Source organism: Tenrec ecaudatus, chromosome 6 (genome assembly GCF_050624435.1).
Source record: "Tenrec ecaudatus isolate mTenEca1 chromosome 6, mTenEca1.hap1, whole genome shotgun sequence".
NCBI classification, from domain to species: domain Eukaryota; kingdom Metazoa; phylum Chordata; class Mammalia; order Afrosoricida; family Tenrecidae; genus Tenrec; species Tenrec ecaudatus.
Window position 1 is genome coordinate 14,681,242 of NC_134535.1, and position 18,938 is coordinate 14,700,179.

Consider the following 18,938-nt stretch of genomic DNA (forward strand, 5'->3'; position numbering starts at 1 on the left):
TCATGAGCTTGGGGCCTAAGAATGAAGGGTCATGAATTCATCATGTTCCTATTAGTAACTTTTGAAACTTGGATGACCTGTGTAAGGATCCTTAGCATAGTTCCTGGCATTTTAAATGGAAGGTTTTCTTGGCAAATCCACACATCCACAAAAAATTAAATCTCTTAGTATTCTTGAAGCTGAGCTTTCAACACGATAGAAGAGCAAGCAGGAAGTTGGGTTGTAGAAGATCATTTTTTAAACTTCCAGCATGAGAGAAAATGAAATTACAACAATACTCTGAAAACGCTGGTCTTACTTCTTGTCCTAATCATAGCCTGTAATTCTAAGGGGTCCGTACTTGTTTTTGAATAAATTGCCACCGATTTGATGGCTTAAAATAACACAGACTTAATATCTTATGGTTTGGAGGTGAGAAGTCTAGAAACTGAACCCAGCTCACTGCCAGCATGTGGATTCTGACTGATAACGACCCTGGGGGACAGAGGAGAACTGCCAGGAGACAGTGACTTTACTGGAGTGGAAAACCTCATCATGCTCCAAAGGAGAGGCTGGCCAGTGGTTCCAGACTGCTGACCTTGTGCTTAGCAGTTCACTTCATAGGCCAAAATCAAGGACTCAACTCACTGCTTCAAGGCCATGCTGACTCGTGGTGACCCTACAGGACAGGATCGAACTGCCCCTGTGGGTTTAACTGTTGAAGGGAGTAGAGAGCCCTGTCTCCCAAGGAACAGCTGGTGGTTTTGAACTGCTGACCTTGCGGATCACAGCTCAATGAGTAGCCACTGTGGCACCAGGGCTCCTAAATAAAGGAGCCCTTTATTTTGCTCGAAGGAATGATTGGTGCAGTCAGTTCTGTTGGGCTGGTGACTCGAATCCCCCGGATGCTTCATGGGCGAAAGACAAGGCTATCTTCACTCCAGTGACAGTGTAGTTTCAGAAACCTGCAAGGAACCGTTTTATTTACCATGTTCCATCAGGTTGCTGTGAGTGAGAATTGACTCGGTGAGAGATGATTTGGTTTAGTTTTGGAAGGGGTACTGGAGGAGCCCTGGTGTATATAGTTAACTGCTTAGCTGTTAACCAAAGGTGGCGGTTTGAACCCGCCCATGACCTCTGCGGAGGTGGGGAGACCTGGTAATCTGGTCCAGTAAAGATTGCCTAAAACCAAATTCTCAAGTCAATCCTGACTCATGACCCTATGTAGGCTGTAAGCCCATGGCCGCAGATTGCCTCATTTTGCTTCCCAGGAGCAGCTGGTGAGTTTGAACTATTGACCTTGAGGTTGCCAGTTCCGTGTTTAATGGGCAGCATCCTCCGGGCTCCTCAGTAAAGATTGAAAATTGAAAAATTCTGTGGGAATTGTTCTGCACTGTCCTGTAGAGTCACTATGAGTCAGAATATTTTATAGGCATATAACAACAGACATCCAGACTCACTGCCATCGGGTCATTACCAACTCATATCAACCTTATGGGACAGGGTAGAACTGCCCCCATGGGTTTCTGAGACTCATTATGGGAATATAAAAACCTCGTCTTTCTCCCATGGTGCAGTTGGTGGTTTTGAACTGCTAACCTTGCAGTTAGCAGCCAGACTCAGAACCACTAAGCCATCAGGATAACCCCAACAACAGCAGAGGCCCCCTTCCATCTTCAAAGCCAGCAATGGCTGGTCACATCCTGTTGAGGCTTTGTTGTATGGCTATGATCCTGCCTCTTGTGCCGCTCTTTCAGCACCCTTGTAATTACATTGGACCCACCCGGATAATCCAGGATAATCTTTCCATCTCAAAACCATTGATTTAATCACATCTGTAAAGTCCCTTTTGCTCCGTAAGGTAGCATATTCACAGGGCTCGGGAATTACGATGTGGATCATCTGGGAGGCCATTATTCAGCTACTTCTCTTCCTATTTCCTTTCAGGAAGGAAGCCCCAGGCTTGCTCTCTTCTTCCTATTAGCTCAGGCCGAGATGCTGGTAGAGATTATTTTAATTTCTCAGTTATCTTTGTTCACATGTTTATTGGACTAGGAGTGCCTTTCCTTACAAAACACTTGTAGAGCACTTGAAAATGAACTTCTCCCCCAGAATGTGAGCGTTACTGTCATTAGAAGACCTCGCATAAGCAGGCATTGGTGCTGAAGTGTTGGCATTGCATCTCGTACCATTTCTTCTGAGTGCAGTTTTGTATCACATGTCCCAGAAAGGAGGGTCATAGAAACATTTCAACCAGGTAGGAAAAAGAAAAGTAGGACTGGCGACTTTCGCATTGCTTTGCCATTAATTACACATCCTTGGGTACTCAACTTCAATTTGACTCCCTTTCCTTACCTTTTAGAGTGCAATGAACAGGTCCTGTCAAGCCTGTAGTTGCATTCAAAAGACAACCAGGTAAACGTGTGTACGTGTGGCTAGAGGGAGATTGTTGTTAGGTGCCTTCAAGTCAGCATAGCAGCCCCGTGCACAACAGCGAAGCTGCCTGGTCCTGCACCGTCCTAACAATTGCTGTCTTTGAGCCTTTGTTGCAACCGTGGTGTCATTCCATCTCATTGAGGGTCTTCCTGTTTACTGTTGACTCTCCCCTTGACCAGGTATGATGTCCTTTTCCAGGGACTGGTCTCTCCTGAGAACATGTCCAAAGATGTAGATTTAAAAGGAAAAAACAAGAACTCACTGCCTTCGAGGCGATGCTGAGCTCACGGTGACCCGATAGGACAGGGGAGACTGTCCCTATGAGCTTCTGAGGCCTTGGCTCTTTCCAGGAGTAGAAAGTTGGGTCTTTCTCCCTCAGACGGACCACTGCTTAGTCATCTGTTCATTTACGTAGACCATCAGAATGCGCTCGCCGTCCCCATGCTGTAACTGCAGAGTTATGCATCAACAGTGCACTGCATCGTACCAGTTCCAAAGGACTGAATAATGATGCAAGGAACGAGCAAGTACAAATTATCGGTACAAAGTAATTACGGTACACGTAAGCATCAGCTCGCGTGTGGAAATTACTGAGGGCTCATAAGCTTGGTCTGTTCAAGGACCAGAGTAACTCGTGCTTTAGCATAAGATAAAGGCACATGCACACGAACGGCATGCATTGAGGAAAGTAGGGCATGAAAAATGTTGAGATCTTAGCTGCCCTGTTAGGTTACCTGAGTGACTCTGGCCCATAATTTTGGTCTGGCCTCACATGCATTATTACTCTCTTGCTGTTACCATTGTTGTTACTTAGATTGTGATTACTATCTTTATTAGTTATGTTTTTGTTTTTTTTCATTGGGTTTCATTTCTCTTGACACACTGTGCATGGACCAGAAATGTGACTTTGGGGAGAGTATTGCTGATGTCAGTTTCATGCTGTGATACTGTTTCTCTATGTACAAGAGATGAGTATTTCAATGTAACCATGTGCATGTTTTCCCCCTTCTCCGCTGCATGCAGGGATTCGGGTTCGTAACTTTCGAGAATAGTGCTGATGCAGACAGGGCCAGGGAGAAATTACACGGCACCGTGGTAGAGGGCCGTAAAATCGAGGTGCATGTCTTCAATAATTCAATTTCTGCTTTATATTTTTATTTCTCGTGTGTGTGTGTGTGTGTGTGTGTGTGTGTGTGTGTGCTCATTTCACATCTGGAACCCTGACTCTACATCTGTATGTCTGTATGTGTGTGGGTGATTGTGAGTACGCACACATGTTGCTATTGTTTTTCACCTTCTTGCACTAAAATGTATGTAAAAGTAACTCGTCTGCCCTCCTCTCCTCATTTACAACTGGTTGGTGGAGGGTGTTGAATTTTTGTTTTGTGTGTGTGTGTGTGTGTGTGTGTGTGTACGTGTTTGTCATTTGCCTTTTCTTCCTCCAAAATATTCATCCTTCTGCTCTTTTGGTTTGGTTATTTTTGTTTGTTTTTTTCTTTTCCTTTGCTTCAGTTTACAACTCTCCAAAGTTCTGTGGTCAGGTCTAAACACAACTAACCGAACGGATGTCAAGAAACTGTCCAGTTACTTCATAAGCTTGGTGCCCTGTCATGAATGGGCGGGCCAGCCACCAGCTCTCTCTTCTTTCTCTGGGGAGGCCAGTCCCCCCACTGTGGTGGGCTTAGTAGACCAGGAGCAGAAGACGATAGTGGTTGTGGGGAGGGAGTGGAGAATTCAAGATTCCTGTTGTGTCTTGATATTCTGAGTATCAAAAGTCTCAGCAGGCAATTCTTGCAGTGTCAGGAGTAACATCCATCCGAGTTGAGTGGCTGGCTGGCGTACTGGGAATGTGACCGAGTCCCCGCCAGCCTTTTATCATGGTGCAGTGAAGGTTAATGGGCTCCTTCCTCCCCTGCCAAGTTTTGAAAGTATTAACTCTAAAAGCCACCATTTTGAGTAAGATGTCTACATTTTTGCTTTTTCCCCCCTTTCCCTTTCCAATGGTTTAGCATTTAGGGCCCTCCACTTGACTCCCTCTTTCCGTGGTAACTAAACACAGTGCCGGCGATGGTGCCCGTTGGCGGTAAGTGAAACGAAAACACTAGAGAAGAAGCTTTTTACAATGTAATCACAAAACAGTTCAGTAAGAAAGACCCAAGTCCACCTGCCACCTGACATTAACCCAACCAGATGTGATCTGACTTGTGGCCCCGCTCACGTTTATTCTGCTGCTCTTGGGTAATGCCGCCTGGACCGTGGATGTCCCTGCTGTCGTGCAGCCATCGGAGCGGTTTGGTTACGGATGTGATGGTGGCTTTCCCCTGGCACATCTTACTCAGAGTTACTCAGCTCCACTCTGGCTGGTCTTATTAATGCACTTCCTGACCCTAGCTCCTCCCCAACCTTTCCTCTGGCCCAAACCCTCTGTTTGTAGCTGTTTTTCCTTTGCTCTGGACAGCAATCTTGCCCGCTCGCCCGCCACGGCCCCTTGCTCTTTTCTTGTTTCTTACCCGACTTCATTTTTTGCTCTTGACCCTCTCTCCTGCCCCTCTCCTTCCCTAACCCCACTCACGTGACCTGCAGCTATTGGTCTCTTGCTGACTGGTGGTTTCTGATTGGTTCTGGCCATTTCCTTTTCACATGCTTGGTTGCCACCTGCCCTAGCAGCTGGTTTAAGCTCTTGCTCCCTTCTAATCAAAGTCTGGGCGAACCTCACTCCTCACCTCCTCCCTGCTTTCCAAAATGGATTGTGGTTTTGTTTTGTTTTTTCCTCTTTTCTATTATGTGTGTGTGTGTGTGTGTGTGAGAGAGAGAGAGAGAGAGTGTGTGTGTGTTTTAACTGCATGCAGTCTCATCATTGTTGTATCCCATACTTCTTTTTTAAATGTGAAATGTTGATATTACTTAGTGAGTCAAACTCGAGTAAATGGAGTTGCAAACATTTCCTCAGGGAGGTGGGTTATGCGTTGTCACTATAACGAGTCACTAAAAGACATCATGTGAAGACTTCTTTAGGGGAAAAAATCCAACTCTACCTAAAACTGGGCTTTCTAAATGTATCACTCTGGAAATCTAGCACAATCTGAACGGCAGGTGACAAAATCTGACATGTTTATGTTGTATACATATATGTTGGATTGCTTATTTTAAGGTGGTCTGCCTTCTGACCTGACAACGTAGCGTGTAATTGCGTTCTGTGGTGCGCTTCTCCCTCGTTACTCGAGCTCAGAGGAGTCCGGTTCGGTTCTGACACTGGCTGGGGGATCCTGGCTGTTCAGCTTCACTTCTCTTCTCCATCAGCAACTAGAATGCTGGAAATGACCCTTCCTTGCACAGCTCTGTGCTGAAGGTGGAGAGTACCACAAGACCAAAGAAACACGAGCTTTGTTTTCTCAGCACATTTAAGTGCCCCTTTTTAAAGGCCACCTGAAAACACTGCCCTTAAATGCCCTTAGGACGCTGCCAGACCACTCAGTCTAGAAAATTCAAGCTGGTCCTGGAGATGGCAGTCAGTCATCCTGCGTTCCTGTTTGTGTACTCGCCTCAGAGTTCATACACAAATCGAGCTGCTGCTCACTTACTTTGTCCCGTCTCGTTAACGGAGAGACTTCTGTTTGCTGAGACCTCCAAAGAACTTACAAATAATATTTTCACTTGGGAATACTGAATGGCACAATAGGCCCGCTTTTCCATGTGGAGACCACGAAACTACATTTTACTCGTGTTAGCCTCATTTAATAAGCACTTTAATTGAAGGACTGTGTGTTGTTATTTTACTGCTATTTGAATTGCCTAAGTCAGTGCTCTGAAGTTTGCATCCTAAACTAAGTATTGTGTCAGTAGATGAGCAACTCCATGGTCCCTAATTTGATCCTTTCCCCCTGCCCCTTCCTCTCCTTGACTTTTAGGTGAATAATGCTACCGCACGCGTAATGACCAATAAGAAGATGGTCACACCATATGCAAATGGTAAGAGATGACACATTGCTTTCAGCAGGTTGCTGAATTTACTCCAAAAGAGTCTTGTTACCAAGGAGATGTTTTCTCTGCGTGTGTAAGCTTTGTTCCTTAGAGCTCAGCTACGTTTTGTGGATAGTCAGGTATAGTACCTTCTCAATGAAATCTATCCTAGATACTCGTGCAAACATTTCACTAAAGGTCGCCTATTAGCCCCTGGTGGCACAGAGCTTGGGCACTCCCTGGCCTCTGCACGGCCGACAGTCCAGCTCATCTCTGCATGGGAGAAAGACGTGGCACCTGCTCCGGTATAGAAAGTCTAGAGGGTGGGTCTCGTCCAGCACACGGGCTTGCTACGAGTTGGGATTGTGTTGTGTGCAAGAACATTTACACCCAAGGTCTCACTTGGCTCCCCCCCCCCCACCCTTTCCCAGCTTCAGAGCTCTGTTACTTGTTCAGAGCTCTATTAGGCTTGTTCATAATAGCCCTGGAGACCCACCTGCTCTGGCCTTTACTGTTGGTTCCTACACATCTTAGCATGAGTGTAACATGTTGGAAGCATGCATATTATTTAATTGCTTTTAGAACCTGGACCTCTTGCTCTCATAGCAACCGTATTTTGTGTGTGTGTGTGTGTGTGTGTGTGTGTGTATGTGTGTGTGTGATCTCTTCACCAGTTATATATTATGTGGTAGTTATATAAATGAAAGGGAAATTTCCACGAGGATTTTGTGTACCAAAAGCAGAATTTGTCCGCCCTCAGATCTAATGAGATCTGTCTTCTCTCTGAGATAGTCTATCATCTTAATCTGTAATTCAGCACTGGTTTTGTGAAGTGTTTCCTCTAGGGCCATCTGAGAGGAACTGCAGAGGAGTGGCTGGGGTCCTCAAACCTCTTGCTCTCCTTGGACCTGAGCACCTCCACCCGCTCTGCTGTCCATTCCTTTGAGCAACGGGCAAGGGGTTCCTGCTGCTGGGAAAGTCGGGGACATTAGCGCTGCCTCACGTGACAGCACGACCTTCCACGTTGCCTCTTGCTCCACCTTCCACAGCTACTACAAAAACAGACATTTCTGCAATTTTGGTTTTAAAAACCCCGTGTTAACACAACATAGGAAGAGAGGCAAAGTGTGTTAAGTTTCCCTTACATCATGGGGGAAAGATGTGGCAGAAAGAGCTTCTAATAGCAATTGGGGAGCGAGAAATCTGAGTCTAGATTTGACACTTTGACTGTGATGAGAGACCAATTTATGCCCTGTTTTCGTGTCTGTAAGTTGTTAAGTCCAAGAATTTTAGCGCCAACCCTTCACAAGTCATGAAAATCCAGCCTTCTCAGCTTGTTAGGGAAACGAGGCTCTGATAAAGACAGGCCTTACCATGGTCGCCTAGATGGGCTCCACCTCTTGCTGGGTTAGGTGACTTCCTTAGGCCTCTGTGAAGCGCACACGACAGAGCTAAAGATACAGGTGGTATTATTAACACACCAACGTGTACCCCCTGTTGAGGTTTACAGAGAGGCTCAAGAAATAGTGCTACTGGTAGAAAAGAGATGATTTTTAAAAATATTATTCCAAATTAACATTCCAGTCTAAAGAAGCCCAACTCTGGAAACCTGCTATTGCCAAGTTTAAAGTTCTAAGAAGGGCATGCTGGCCCAGGGGCCTTCTGCGGACCTCCCTGTCAATATCGTTTGCTTAGGTTGAATCACTTGCTTTGTCTTTTCTTGTAGAATGTCTTTGCTCAGACAACGCAAGTAAGATTTGGACCCAGAATTTGCCAAACTTTTATGTAGAATAATGAAGACAGCACTATGATAAACATATAAAATAATTGGAAATTTAATTGGTTCAGAATGAAGGGGTTTGGTTTTGTTTTTACCCTGGGTTAGTTCCTTATACATTACTGTGAAAATCTAGTAATCCCCATAGAATTGACCTATTCCTTCCCCATTCCCGTGTAGCAGCGTGGCAGTACCACAAGCCCCGGGCCTCAGGAAAACAAGCAGGCTTATGCCCTGCTTCTGTGTGAAAACCAGGCAATAAAGCTTCACAGAATTCTACTTCGGAGCTCTTCGTAGGCTGGTGCACTTCTTAAAACTCTTGCCATAGTCCTAGATATACAACACGGGGACCAAGAAATGAAAACACTATCAAACGTATTTTAAATTCTTAAAAGCGATAAATGTTTAATCTCCGTTTCACAGCAGCCTCACATCTTTTGTTAGCTAAAGAGCCTGATTGATTCAAATATGTTCATTACAAATTAGAGCCTTGGAAGATGTGTTCTGGAGTAGGGCATTTATCTGAAATTTCATTTCTTACATGTCGTTCCATATTGACTTGGTGATTAAAAATGGAATGAAAGAGGATTTCTATTTACCCAGTGTTTCAGCTGGGTGTAACTGGACAGGAAGGCAAAGAGCTGGGCCAGATTGACCTCAGCCAGAGGGTGTCTGTGTGAAGTAGCTCAAGCAGTGAGCAGCATGGAGGTGGTCTCTAAGAACCTGCATGACAGTGTGGTGCAGCATGGCATAGTTTGCCCTTTTCCAAAGGAAGGCTAGGTCCCCTGAGTCAGTGCTGTGACAGCCACTATGCCCCGCCTACTCCTGTACAGGATGATTGCCTACCCACAGCTCCTGCTTACCCTAATGTTATGTAAACTTGCCCTCCTTTGAAAAGCTGGAACCCACCTTCCTTTCCAACAAAGGCTTCACAATCACTTGCTGCCTGTGCAGCATCTACAGTCATCAGGAGCCTTTTCTTGTCCTAAAGCAGTGGCTCTCAACCTGTGGGTCTCGGTCACGACCCCTTTAGGGGGTCCAATGACCCTTTCACAGGGTTTGCCCAATTCATCACAGTAGCAAAATTACAGTGTTGAAGTAGCAACGAAAATAATGTTATGGTTGGGGGGTCACCACCACATGAGGAACTATTCAAGGGTCAAGGCATTAGGAAGGTTGAGAGACCCACTGCCCTAAAGTAAGACCCACGTATGTGCACCTGTCTGATTCTGTAAGACACACTTGTAGAAATGGATCTGGTTCATAACCCAGGGACAGCCTACGTTTACTTAGGTGTCTTTGTTCTCTTCTCATTCCCTCTCCATTTTCCTGCTTCCTGGCCTCCAGGTTGGGTCCCCCCTTCCCTTCTGTTCCACCTGTCCCTCCTCTCCCCTCCGTTTCCAGCCCTTCTCCCTTTATCACTTGAGCCCTGCCAAGGACAGTGAGACCAGAAATGTCACAGCCCAGTCATATACTTAACCCCCAGCTGTCATTCCGAGGGCAGGGTGGCAGTGGGCCAGCGCAGACCCAGAGAGGCCTGGCGCCACCTTGTAGCCACGTGGTCGGCTGGCTCCCTGTCCTTTTTATGGTCATCCTAACGGTGTGCTGTCCTTGCTTTATTTCAGGGTGGAAGCTCAGCCCTGTCGTTGGAGCTGTCTATGGCCCTGAGTTATATGCAGGTAGTACTCAAGTTAATGTTTCCATCTGTGCTCTTGCACTGTGCTGTTTTAACAACTGCAGGAGCCTTGGTGGCATAGTGGTTCCACATTGGGCTGCTAACCACACAGTCAGCGGTTCCAAACCACCACGGGGGAGAGAGGAGGCTTTCTACTCCCGTAAAGAGTGACAGTCTCAGAAACCCACAGGGGCAGTTCTACCCTGTCCTCTAGGGTTGCTGAGTCGGCATCGACTCGAGTTTGAAATAACTATTGTCCCATGTTCCCAATTTGGTATTCTTTTGTGACCGATTTGCCTTTTAAACATGTTTTTGTTTGTGTTTTGTTTTCACTCCGAGCAGCATCCAGCTTTCAAGCAGATGTGTCTCTCGGCAATGATGCAGCAGTGCCCCTGTCAGGAAGAGGGGGTATTAACACGTACATCCCCCTCATCAGTAAGTAGCCTATGCCGACCTGGCCTGGAGGGTGCCTGCTCTGAGGGAGCAGGGAGGTACTCGGCTTCTTTTCCCAGAGCCAGCCGTCCTGCCAGTGAGGGCCACGGGACCAGGCTGCTTAGCCTGTGCCAGACCTTCTTGGCCACATATTAAGATTGCCACAAAGCAAAAATAGCTGGGAAGGTAGAGGGCATCTGAAGAGCGTGTTGCTCTGCGTACTTGGCCGTCAAGAACCGCAGAGTTGTTTCTCGTGGCATCTGTGTATCATCCATGTTCTGTGCAGGTCGGCACTGGCCCTCTAGTAGACAGCTCGCTATCACTGATTTGTCCTTCACCGCTTGGCCTGAGCTGTTCTGCTCCAGCCGGAGGTATAATGAGCCAGGGCTCAGCAGGCCTGCTTCCCCACGGGGGAGCACGTAAAACAGACCTGCACGCCCGAAAGGCTCCTCCTTCCCAATCAAGTTTCTAGATTAAAACTGCTCAGATGAAGGAGTGAAGGTGACTAAAGAAACTGGGTGCTTTGGGGCTGGGCACCATATAATAAAATACCAAAAGAGTATTCTGCCGAGAACTAACAGTAAGCACGTGTTCATGTTTATAACTAAGATTGCAGTCAAGGGCCAGCTAAAGAGGAGATGCCCCGCGGTTGTGCTCGTGACCAATTTCTCCCCGGCTGGTGGTGGGGTGCTTGGGTGGGCAAGGGCCAGAGATCTCATCCGGGATGAATGAGGCTGGGCAGTACTCTCCTTTGTGCACACCAGTGACTCTCCATTTTTAAATCTTACTCGGAGATCCAGAGTGGGCAATTCAGGCCACGTTGACTGACATACATGTCACTTTTCTGAAGAGATGCAGCATGTCTCTTTTCATTGTTTGAAAGCAAGCTGCAGCCGTCTGCCTGCTATTGGATGCAAGTTGAACTTCCTGTCATATTTTGGGTCTCCCTTTAGTTCCTGGCTTCCCTTACCCGACTGCGGCCACCACGGCAGCGGCTTTCAGAGGGGCCCATCTGAGGGGTAGAGGGCGGACGGTGTACGGTGCGGTTCGAGCGGTACCTCCAACAGCCATCCCCGCCTATCCAGGGTAAGCATTTGATTCCAGCCACGGAGCCGCAGTAAGCAACTGAACAAAAACAATGCCGTAGCCTCCCATCTGTACTGGCACGTTGCCGTGCCACGGAGTCGACGTCCATTGAATATTTGCAAAGTAATGGATTAGATGGCAAGAACCAAAATATGCCACCATTAGAATGCAACGGAATGCCAATTCGTTCCAGAAATCTTCATTTTGGCCGCCTTAAGCCGGTAGCCCGAGCCGTCCCGTGTTGACTAGCAGTGTGTTGGCATGGAGCTCACTCAGCATCGCACGAGTGTGGTTAACACCCCTGCAGAGAGCCAAACTCAGAGCTCGAAGTGGCGGTACAGGCTGCCTCTGCTGTGCCCACCCTTCTCACCACCTCCTGTTGGGGCCGAGGCCCTTGCGGGGGCCCCTCAGGTCTCGCCGCCTGGGTGGTGAGCAGCAGAGCTAGTTACCCACAATGGATTTGCTTTCTTTGTAGGAAACGGATTAAAAGAGGTTAATTCAAAGATGAACCAAGTCCAATTGACTCAAGGGAGAAAGGGAGAAGTAGAAGGAATTAAACTGCAGTTGGCTTCTGAATGATGGTAAAACGATGAATTCAGCTGAGCATCCTTCACCCTTTGATTTGGTCTGGAGGGTGTCTCATGCAGTGGAATGATTCCATAGCAACAAATAAATCCTTTGCTATTGAATGTGGGGGAGAAGGAGCAGCAGCTCTGCTTCTCAGTTGGTTCTCAGTGTCAGGGCCTGGAGGGTACATTTTTTTATAAAGAGTGGACTTTATACATCAGTTGTACCAAGGACTTTCTCTCTTCAGAGACGCGGCATCGGGTGCTCTTCAGCGTGTCTCTGTGTGGGACCAGCTGTGTCCCCGTCCTGAGAAACAAGCGTAGTGGCAAAGAAGCCTAGTAGCTGCTGCTTAGGTAAATTGTCAAGAGCCTTCTTTGTCGGTCCTTTTCTGGCCTGATCTTGAGGTGCGTTGATTGAGCACCTATTCAGATCCAAAATGGCCAGACTGTTCTGCGGTCCTCCACAAGGCCTACAGAAGGGAACTGCTTTAGGAATTAACTTTTGTTTGTAGTTTATGGATGTTTAAATCCCATGCATTTCATCATCTCCATCCTCTGCCATTACTGACTTTTAATTTAAAGCTTTTTTACCCCCTCTCAACTTAACCTTTGACCTTCAACCTCTGACATCCCCCTTTAAAGAAATGACTAACGAAGCAGTGTTGTATCATCAAGACCTAGTCAAGTAAAACATGCAAACAGGCCTTTTGGAAGTCCTACCACACTAGCAACGTTGCTCCTGAAGTGCCTTCGACCCCGACCCAAGGGAGCTGACCATCGTTTTTACAGAAAGAGCGTGCTCACCAAGAACATGGGATTTCTTTAGTTTGTAACATTCCTGCGTGACTGTATGAAGTTGTTGGATTCATTTCTGCCCCTTGCAGGTGATTTTAGCACTTTGACCAAACTTGAGAGCCCACACTCTACCAGGTCTGTCCGGTGTGTATTTATTTGAAGGTGTTGTTAGCTGTATGTCTAATCACATCGTTTCTGTGCAGTACATTAAACACATACTGTCCCGTGTTTGCCTTTTTGATTAGCGAAACCACTTTGTCACAAGGAAGATGGCAAGGAATAAGTCCAGTATGTTATGGGGAATGGCCTAGAATTGCTTTTCAGCTTAGTGAACTGATTTCATCCTTAACCATTGTGTGCCTAGCCTCTGTATGGCATTTGGCAGAGGGAATATTGGAATTCTTTCAGAATTCCTCTGACTATTCCCAGTGAAACATCCAACTTCGGGTAAGTTTTATTCATAATGTTAAAGCCACCCTCTTTCAATAGAGGCATGGTTTCTGTATCATCCCACTGAAGTGGTCGAAGCTTCATTAAGCACCACCGGGCCTCATTGTCTTTTCATCAGTGTCCTCATCACGGACAGCCGAAACTAAAAGGCAGTTGACAGACAAATAGCTTTTTCAAAGCTCTGGCTCTAGGAGACAATGAAAATGGGTAGACCCAAGCTGCCCGAACATCAGAGATGTAGTACAAGTTCCCTGTGGTGTGCGGAGGCCACTGCACCGTGGGGGCAGTGCCGTGTGTGGACCTACGACCATGTCAGCGCAGCAAAAGATCACTGGAAGTACAATTCAGAAACTTCGCCTACAAGTTATCTCAAGTTCAATTTAAAAATCTGATTTGACTGCAACCTCACCTGCTGGTTGCTTATTGTGCCAGAAAAGGTGATCGTACAATTCTTGAGCTTGTTTAGTTGAATAGCTCATAGAGACAGACCCACTAATTTAAATAGTCAAATCTTGATTCAGTAGACAGGAAGAAGAACACTTCTATTTCTACTCCTGTTCCATATCTTTTGATCCCAAGGCAGTGCTTTGGGGAAAGTTTACATGTGCAAAAATACCTCAAAAGTTTGAAATCTCTAGCACAGGATTGCTCGGATTTTTGTTTTTAAGTAAGCATGATGCTTTATTTGATAAACAATAATTTTCTAATTAGGGAAACATATCCTTCCATTCCTAACCAGCTACCTTTCAGTTTTCTTCTAAATAGGATAATCCTTGATCATGCACAGAATTTCAATGACCAATTACATTTTTTTTAGAATTCCATGAATACTCTTCTGATCAAAAAGAGCCCTTAAAATCTTCCAGTTACTCCTTCCCACTCTGGATTATATTGTTACTATCTGGGATCCCCACTGCACCTTTCAATTCTTGGACCTTGGACCAATCACCTTAACCTTTAGCTCATTATCTCTGCTTGTGAAAGCAATGCATTGTGGGTATTTTGGTTGTGTTTTTCTTTTTTTCTTTTTCTTTTGTTTTGTTTTGTTTTTTAATTACATTTCTCTGTTTACTTTGGTCAGAATTGATTGACTTGTTTTTCTGAGGTGTTGCATTGGTTCTTAAAATGCTGAATAATAATACTTTGCATGCTTGTGTGATCAGCCAATCTTATCGCATGTCTAATGTGCAGGGTAAAAACGCAGGTGATGTATGGATTTCAGGGGACGGTTACATCTCACCAGGAGACCCAACTTAAACCCTCCCTGGAAGTTTGGAACACACTTTGCAAACAGGCCCTGCCCTGCCAGAACGCTTTGGGCACGTTCATGTGAAGTCCCTCTCCCAGGTCGCACGTTTTTAGCTCCTTAAAGAACTCTCTCCCAGTGCTAGCTCATTGACGCATACTTCAGATTTGGAAAGTTGGTGTTTCCAACCCATTAGATTTGGAAGGGCTCTTTATATTGTTGGCATCTTAACTGGAATGGCCAAACGTCCACATGGTCCTGTGCAGGAGCACATGCCCACCCTGTCCCCGCCCAGTCCTCGAGCTGCGCCTTCACGCTCTCCAAGCCCCGACTCGCCACGGCCCGAAGCCCAGGTTGCGGATTCATACATCACCTGCCTGTGTAGAGCGCATGTGCATGCTGCCGTCCTCAATAACCGGAATGTGTTTCTGTTCTTTTGTTTTTTTGTTTTTGTTTTTGTGTGGATTTTCTGCAGTGTGGTTTACCAGGACGGATTTTACGGTGCTGACCTCTATGTAAGTACACACACCGGGGCCTTCTCAACCCCATCCCCTGACAAGCCAGCCTTTTTTTTCCTAGTTGTTTGGTTTGGTTTCTTCATTTTTTTTGTTGTTGTTTTTTGTTTTTTAATATAATTTATTTGACTTTAATTTTTTTCCTTGTGGATATATATATATATATATTTCTATATTTAAGAATGCAAGCATGCTTCTCTGCCACTGCGCTTGCCCCTGGGTGCAAAGACTAAGCCTTTGGGTGTCCTGGTCATCGCTAGGGCCAGGCTACTGGACATACTCTTTTCCCTTCCCTGTCCCCACAGATGAGCCCGGTACCACTCCCGCATTTACAAGGCAGTCCGCAGGTGTGAAGCCCTTCATGCTGCTCCCACCTTGTTTGCACACGTCGGCCAGACTGTCCAAGCCCCAACCAACTCTTCCCCTTTTCTGCTTGTCTTCTCTACTCACGTCCTTCTGTAGGTCATGGTAGCCTTGACTTGGGTGGAGGTGGGAAGACGCGCCCTGGACTTGTGTTTTCCTAGTGTCCATCTTTTGAGAGAGTGTTATCCTTGCAAGTGAAGCGAGGAGCTGATAGCAGATAAGGCGGAGGACGAGGAGGAGGACTGTGCCGTAAAGCCACAATCAGCAAGTGAGAGTCTCTCTTCTGAACAGCTCTCCAGGGGCAAAGAAGTCGCTTAGTTAGCAACCTAGATGACTCTCTTGACAAACATTGGGGTATGGTGCAAAATGTGTTCAGTCTCCCAGCCACGGGAACCTGTGCAACTTGATTTCAAACTCTAGCCCACGTGAGAGCCTGTGATTGGTGTGTCACGTATGATCCCAACTACGTGATCTGACAGCAAATGGAAGTTTGAATCTGGACATCCTTTGTTGGGACTTCTCAGCCTGGTCTTGCACTGAGCGCACGCTTGGCCTACCGCACCAGTCACCGGGGTCAGTTGTACAAGCACCAGCTTCCCAGCCTAAAATTATTCTGGAAATAGGTTAGAATTGTCTGGAAATGCTTTCACCCTCCCTTCCGGCCTCCGATCACTAAGGGGACCTTTTCAGTGAACTATTTTCAGAGCCTGCCAGAGAGGCACTGGCTGTCTAAAAAAAGCCAATGTATTCTTTTCAGAATGCATTTGGAGGCTCTGTGTATTGCAGGATTTAGAAATTGGTCCAGAAAAAAAAAAAAGAAAGAAAGAAACTGGCCCAGCGAACAGTACATGCCCATGCTATTTCAAGTAGGCCAGCGAACCTGTTGCCAGTAGGCTCCGTTTGACTCACGGAGACCCAGTATCACAGTGTGGAACTTCTCCTTGGGGTTTCCCTGACATTGTTCATGGTAGCAGGCAGCTTCATCTATCTCCCAAGGGGAAGCTGGTGGGTTTGAACTGCCAACTTTGCAGTTAGCAGTCTGATGCTTAACCCACTGTACCACTGGGTTCCTCGGGCCATCGACAAAAGTAAACCAGGCCCACTGTCATTGGGTCAATGCTGACTGATAGCAATCCTGCATAGAGTTTCTAAGACTCTAAATATTGACGGGAGCACCCTCATCTTTCTCCTGCAGAGCAACCGGTGACTTTGAACCACCAACATTGCAGTTAGCAGCCCACACCTAACCCACAGCACCACCAGGGCTCCTTGGGTCATCAAAGTTGGCCTTAACGTAAGAAATATTCACAGGAAAGTTTAGCTGTTTGAGGTCTAACCATCTTACTTCATAGGTGTGTTCTAGAGAGATAATGATTTACCCAGAAGAACATAAGTTACATAGCAAAGCGTACAACCCACCTAGTCCATATTCCATTACCTCTCCTTTGTACTTGAAAGTTCATCTCCGTCCTCGATTTGTCACCGTGCCTCTGGTGACACGTGATGGTTGGGAAAGTATATCCCCCCCTTTAATGCCAAATTACACCTTTCTAGAAATAGGTGTTTATAGATAATTTTAGCATGCACATTCTCCTAGATTAGTATTCATAATTCATGACATTCATCTCTTTTTTTATTTTCTTTAAAATTGATCTCTTAGAGCAGGCCTTTTCCATCAGAAGTCATCTTTTTTCATTTGTTTTTCTCTCTTTATTTGAGCTTTTTAAAAGTATGGTATACTTTCACTTGGCTAAATACCGTACAGCGCTCATCTCTTCCCGATTCGTAACATATGCCATTATTAAGAGAGAGGTGGTTTTTCTGTAGTGATCCAAAAAATACTTTTTATTTGATATTTTAAATCTCCTTTCCGACTACCTTACCCCAAACTAAATAGAATTAATTCGGTGACACTTTGTCTCTCCCTCCTCCCCCTTATTTTCCCTTCGCCTGTCTGACTAGTGATCCCCTGTCGATGAAAGGAATGGATAATGATTATTGTTTGTTCCTCTCTTGAAGTAATTTGGAGAGAAAAGTTTACCAGTATTGAAATAGTATCCGAGCCCACTGGTGAGAAGCAGCGCGACACCACGAGGCCGCTGGCCCCCGAGTCCTTGGAGGGGCAGCTTGTAAACTCCCTGTCGCCTGCTCCCGACCTGTGAGAGCGCGCATGGGTGCCTCACAAAGCAAGCGAGAAACAGGGCTGCCGCTGCCCGTTGAGTTGGTCTCCCTCCCCTCCCCACCCCCCCACTGCGCCAGACATCTGCGCATCTGCAGGCCTCCATCCCTCCAAGTTTAGTTCTTGTTTCCTTGAAATGCAGGGAGTGGCGGGTTTATCTCTTACAACAAGTACAGGGAACCCCAGAGCTTGAAGAGGATGCCAGAAGGGAATGATGGGAAGGTGCTGGTTTTATGGGCGCTCTTCCCATTGGGGCTGTGAACTCTGGCTATTTGGTTAACCCCTAGTCCTGAACTGGGCGTAGACCAGGGTTCCTGCTAGCCATTTTCTTCCCTTTCTGTTTCGTACATGACCCGCTCCTCTGGAGCCCTGATGGAGCCTATGGGTCCTCGTGTGTAAGGAGACCCACCAAAGCAGGACTAGGGAGTGTGGCTGAGACACCTTGTCCACCTTGCCTCCCCACGCCATCCAAACCAAAGCCCAGACCTGTTGACCGCCAAGCCAGTTCCACCTCATGGAAAAGGCACCTGACTGAAACCAAGCTCACCACCAGCGAGTGGATTCCGACTCACCATGACCCCATCGGCCGGGCACGGTCCACCCTGACCCACTCTGCCAGTGGGTGACAACTGCTTCACGCCTTCCTGTGAGAAGCATGCTTGCATCCGAGGGAAAGAAAAGGCTGGTGGGCCCCTAAGCGGGCTTGTTTGTATGATTGTTTCCTTCCACAGCTGTGTTTTTGAACTGCTCTTCCTGTGTTCTGTTATAGAATAGTCTTACAGGAACCAATCATTAGCGCTAAAATACCTCAGGTAGGAGTGCCAGTGTGACCTGCCAACCAATCAGATTGTGGATTGCAGTGAAACCAATGGAATTATACTAACCATTCCAGCTCCACGTTAGAGATGGGAACAGAGGCTTTTTTGGACAATCCAGACGTGTGCGTGTGGTCTAAGGCCTGCTACCTCCACAGCGCACACAGCCAAGTTTCCGACCCAGTGGCACTTCCTCCCAAATTCAGCGCTCCTGGCCCATTGCCACTTGGCCACACCAGGCGTGTCACATGCACTGTCCCATCACTGCTGCCTCTTTCAGTTTGTCGATCACTTTTCTCCACAGTGTTTAAGCTGGTCTTTTCTATTTGGCCATCTTAGCAGTTGGGGACATTTTTCCTTATGGTGGTAGAAATGTGCAAAGGACCAGAGTAGGACGCTGGCCACTTTGGGCCCTGCCTGAAACCACAGCAGTAATTGGGCTGTGCTGCTCCGGGCGTTTGAAGTTGCCTTCAGAGGCTAGACCGGTGGGCTGGGGTTCTAAAGCCGGGCTATGAGCTCACCCCGCCCTCTTGCCTTGCTCCTTGAAGGAAGGACAGTCGGGTCTCCTGGATAATCGTGAGCTGACGGGAAGTTTGCTGCTCCCTGGACGCTAGCTGAAGAAAGAACTTCTGCAGTCTAGTTCGTTTCTCATGTGGCTGCCCAA

The 18,938-nt window shown here is 46.8% G+C and overlaps 1 protein-coding gene across 12 annotated transcripts in view; it reads left to right on the plus strand.

The window, feature by feature from the left end:
- RBFOX2 (RNA binding fox-1 homolog 2) overlaps positions 1–18,938 on the plus strand; it is a 298,767-nt gene that overhangs the window by 268,641 nt on the left and 11,188 nt on the right. For 4 of the 12 annotated variants that reach the window (XM_075550997.1, XM_075550995.1, XM_075551005.1 and 1 more), the window contains 7 exons: positions 3,439–3,531; positions 6,324–6,384; positions 9,778–9,831; positions 10,170–10,262; positions 11,201–11,345; positions 14,878–14,917; positions 15,223–15,264. In XM_075550997.1, coding sequence (XP_075407112.1) covers positions 3,439–3,531; positions 6,324–6,384; positions 9,778–9,831; positions 10,170–10,262; positions 11,201–11,345; positions 14,878–14,917; positions 15,223–15,264 — 528 coding nt within the window. The remainder of the gene's footprint in view (positions 1–3,438; positions 3,532–6,323; positions 6,385–9,777; positions 9,832–10,169; positions 10,263–11,200; positions 11,346–14,877; positions 14,918–15,222; positions 15,265–18,938) is intronic. The other 8 variants (XM_075551008.1, XM_075551002.1, XM_075551001.1 and 5 more) reach the window with 5 other exon arrangements.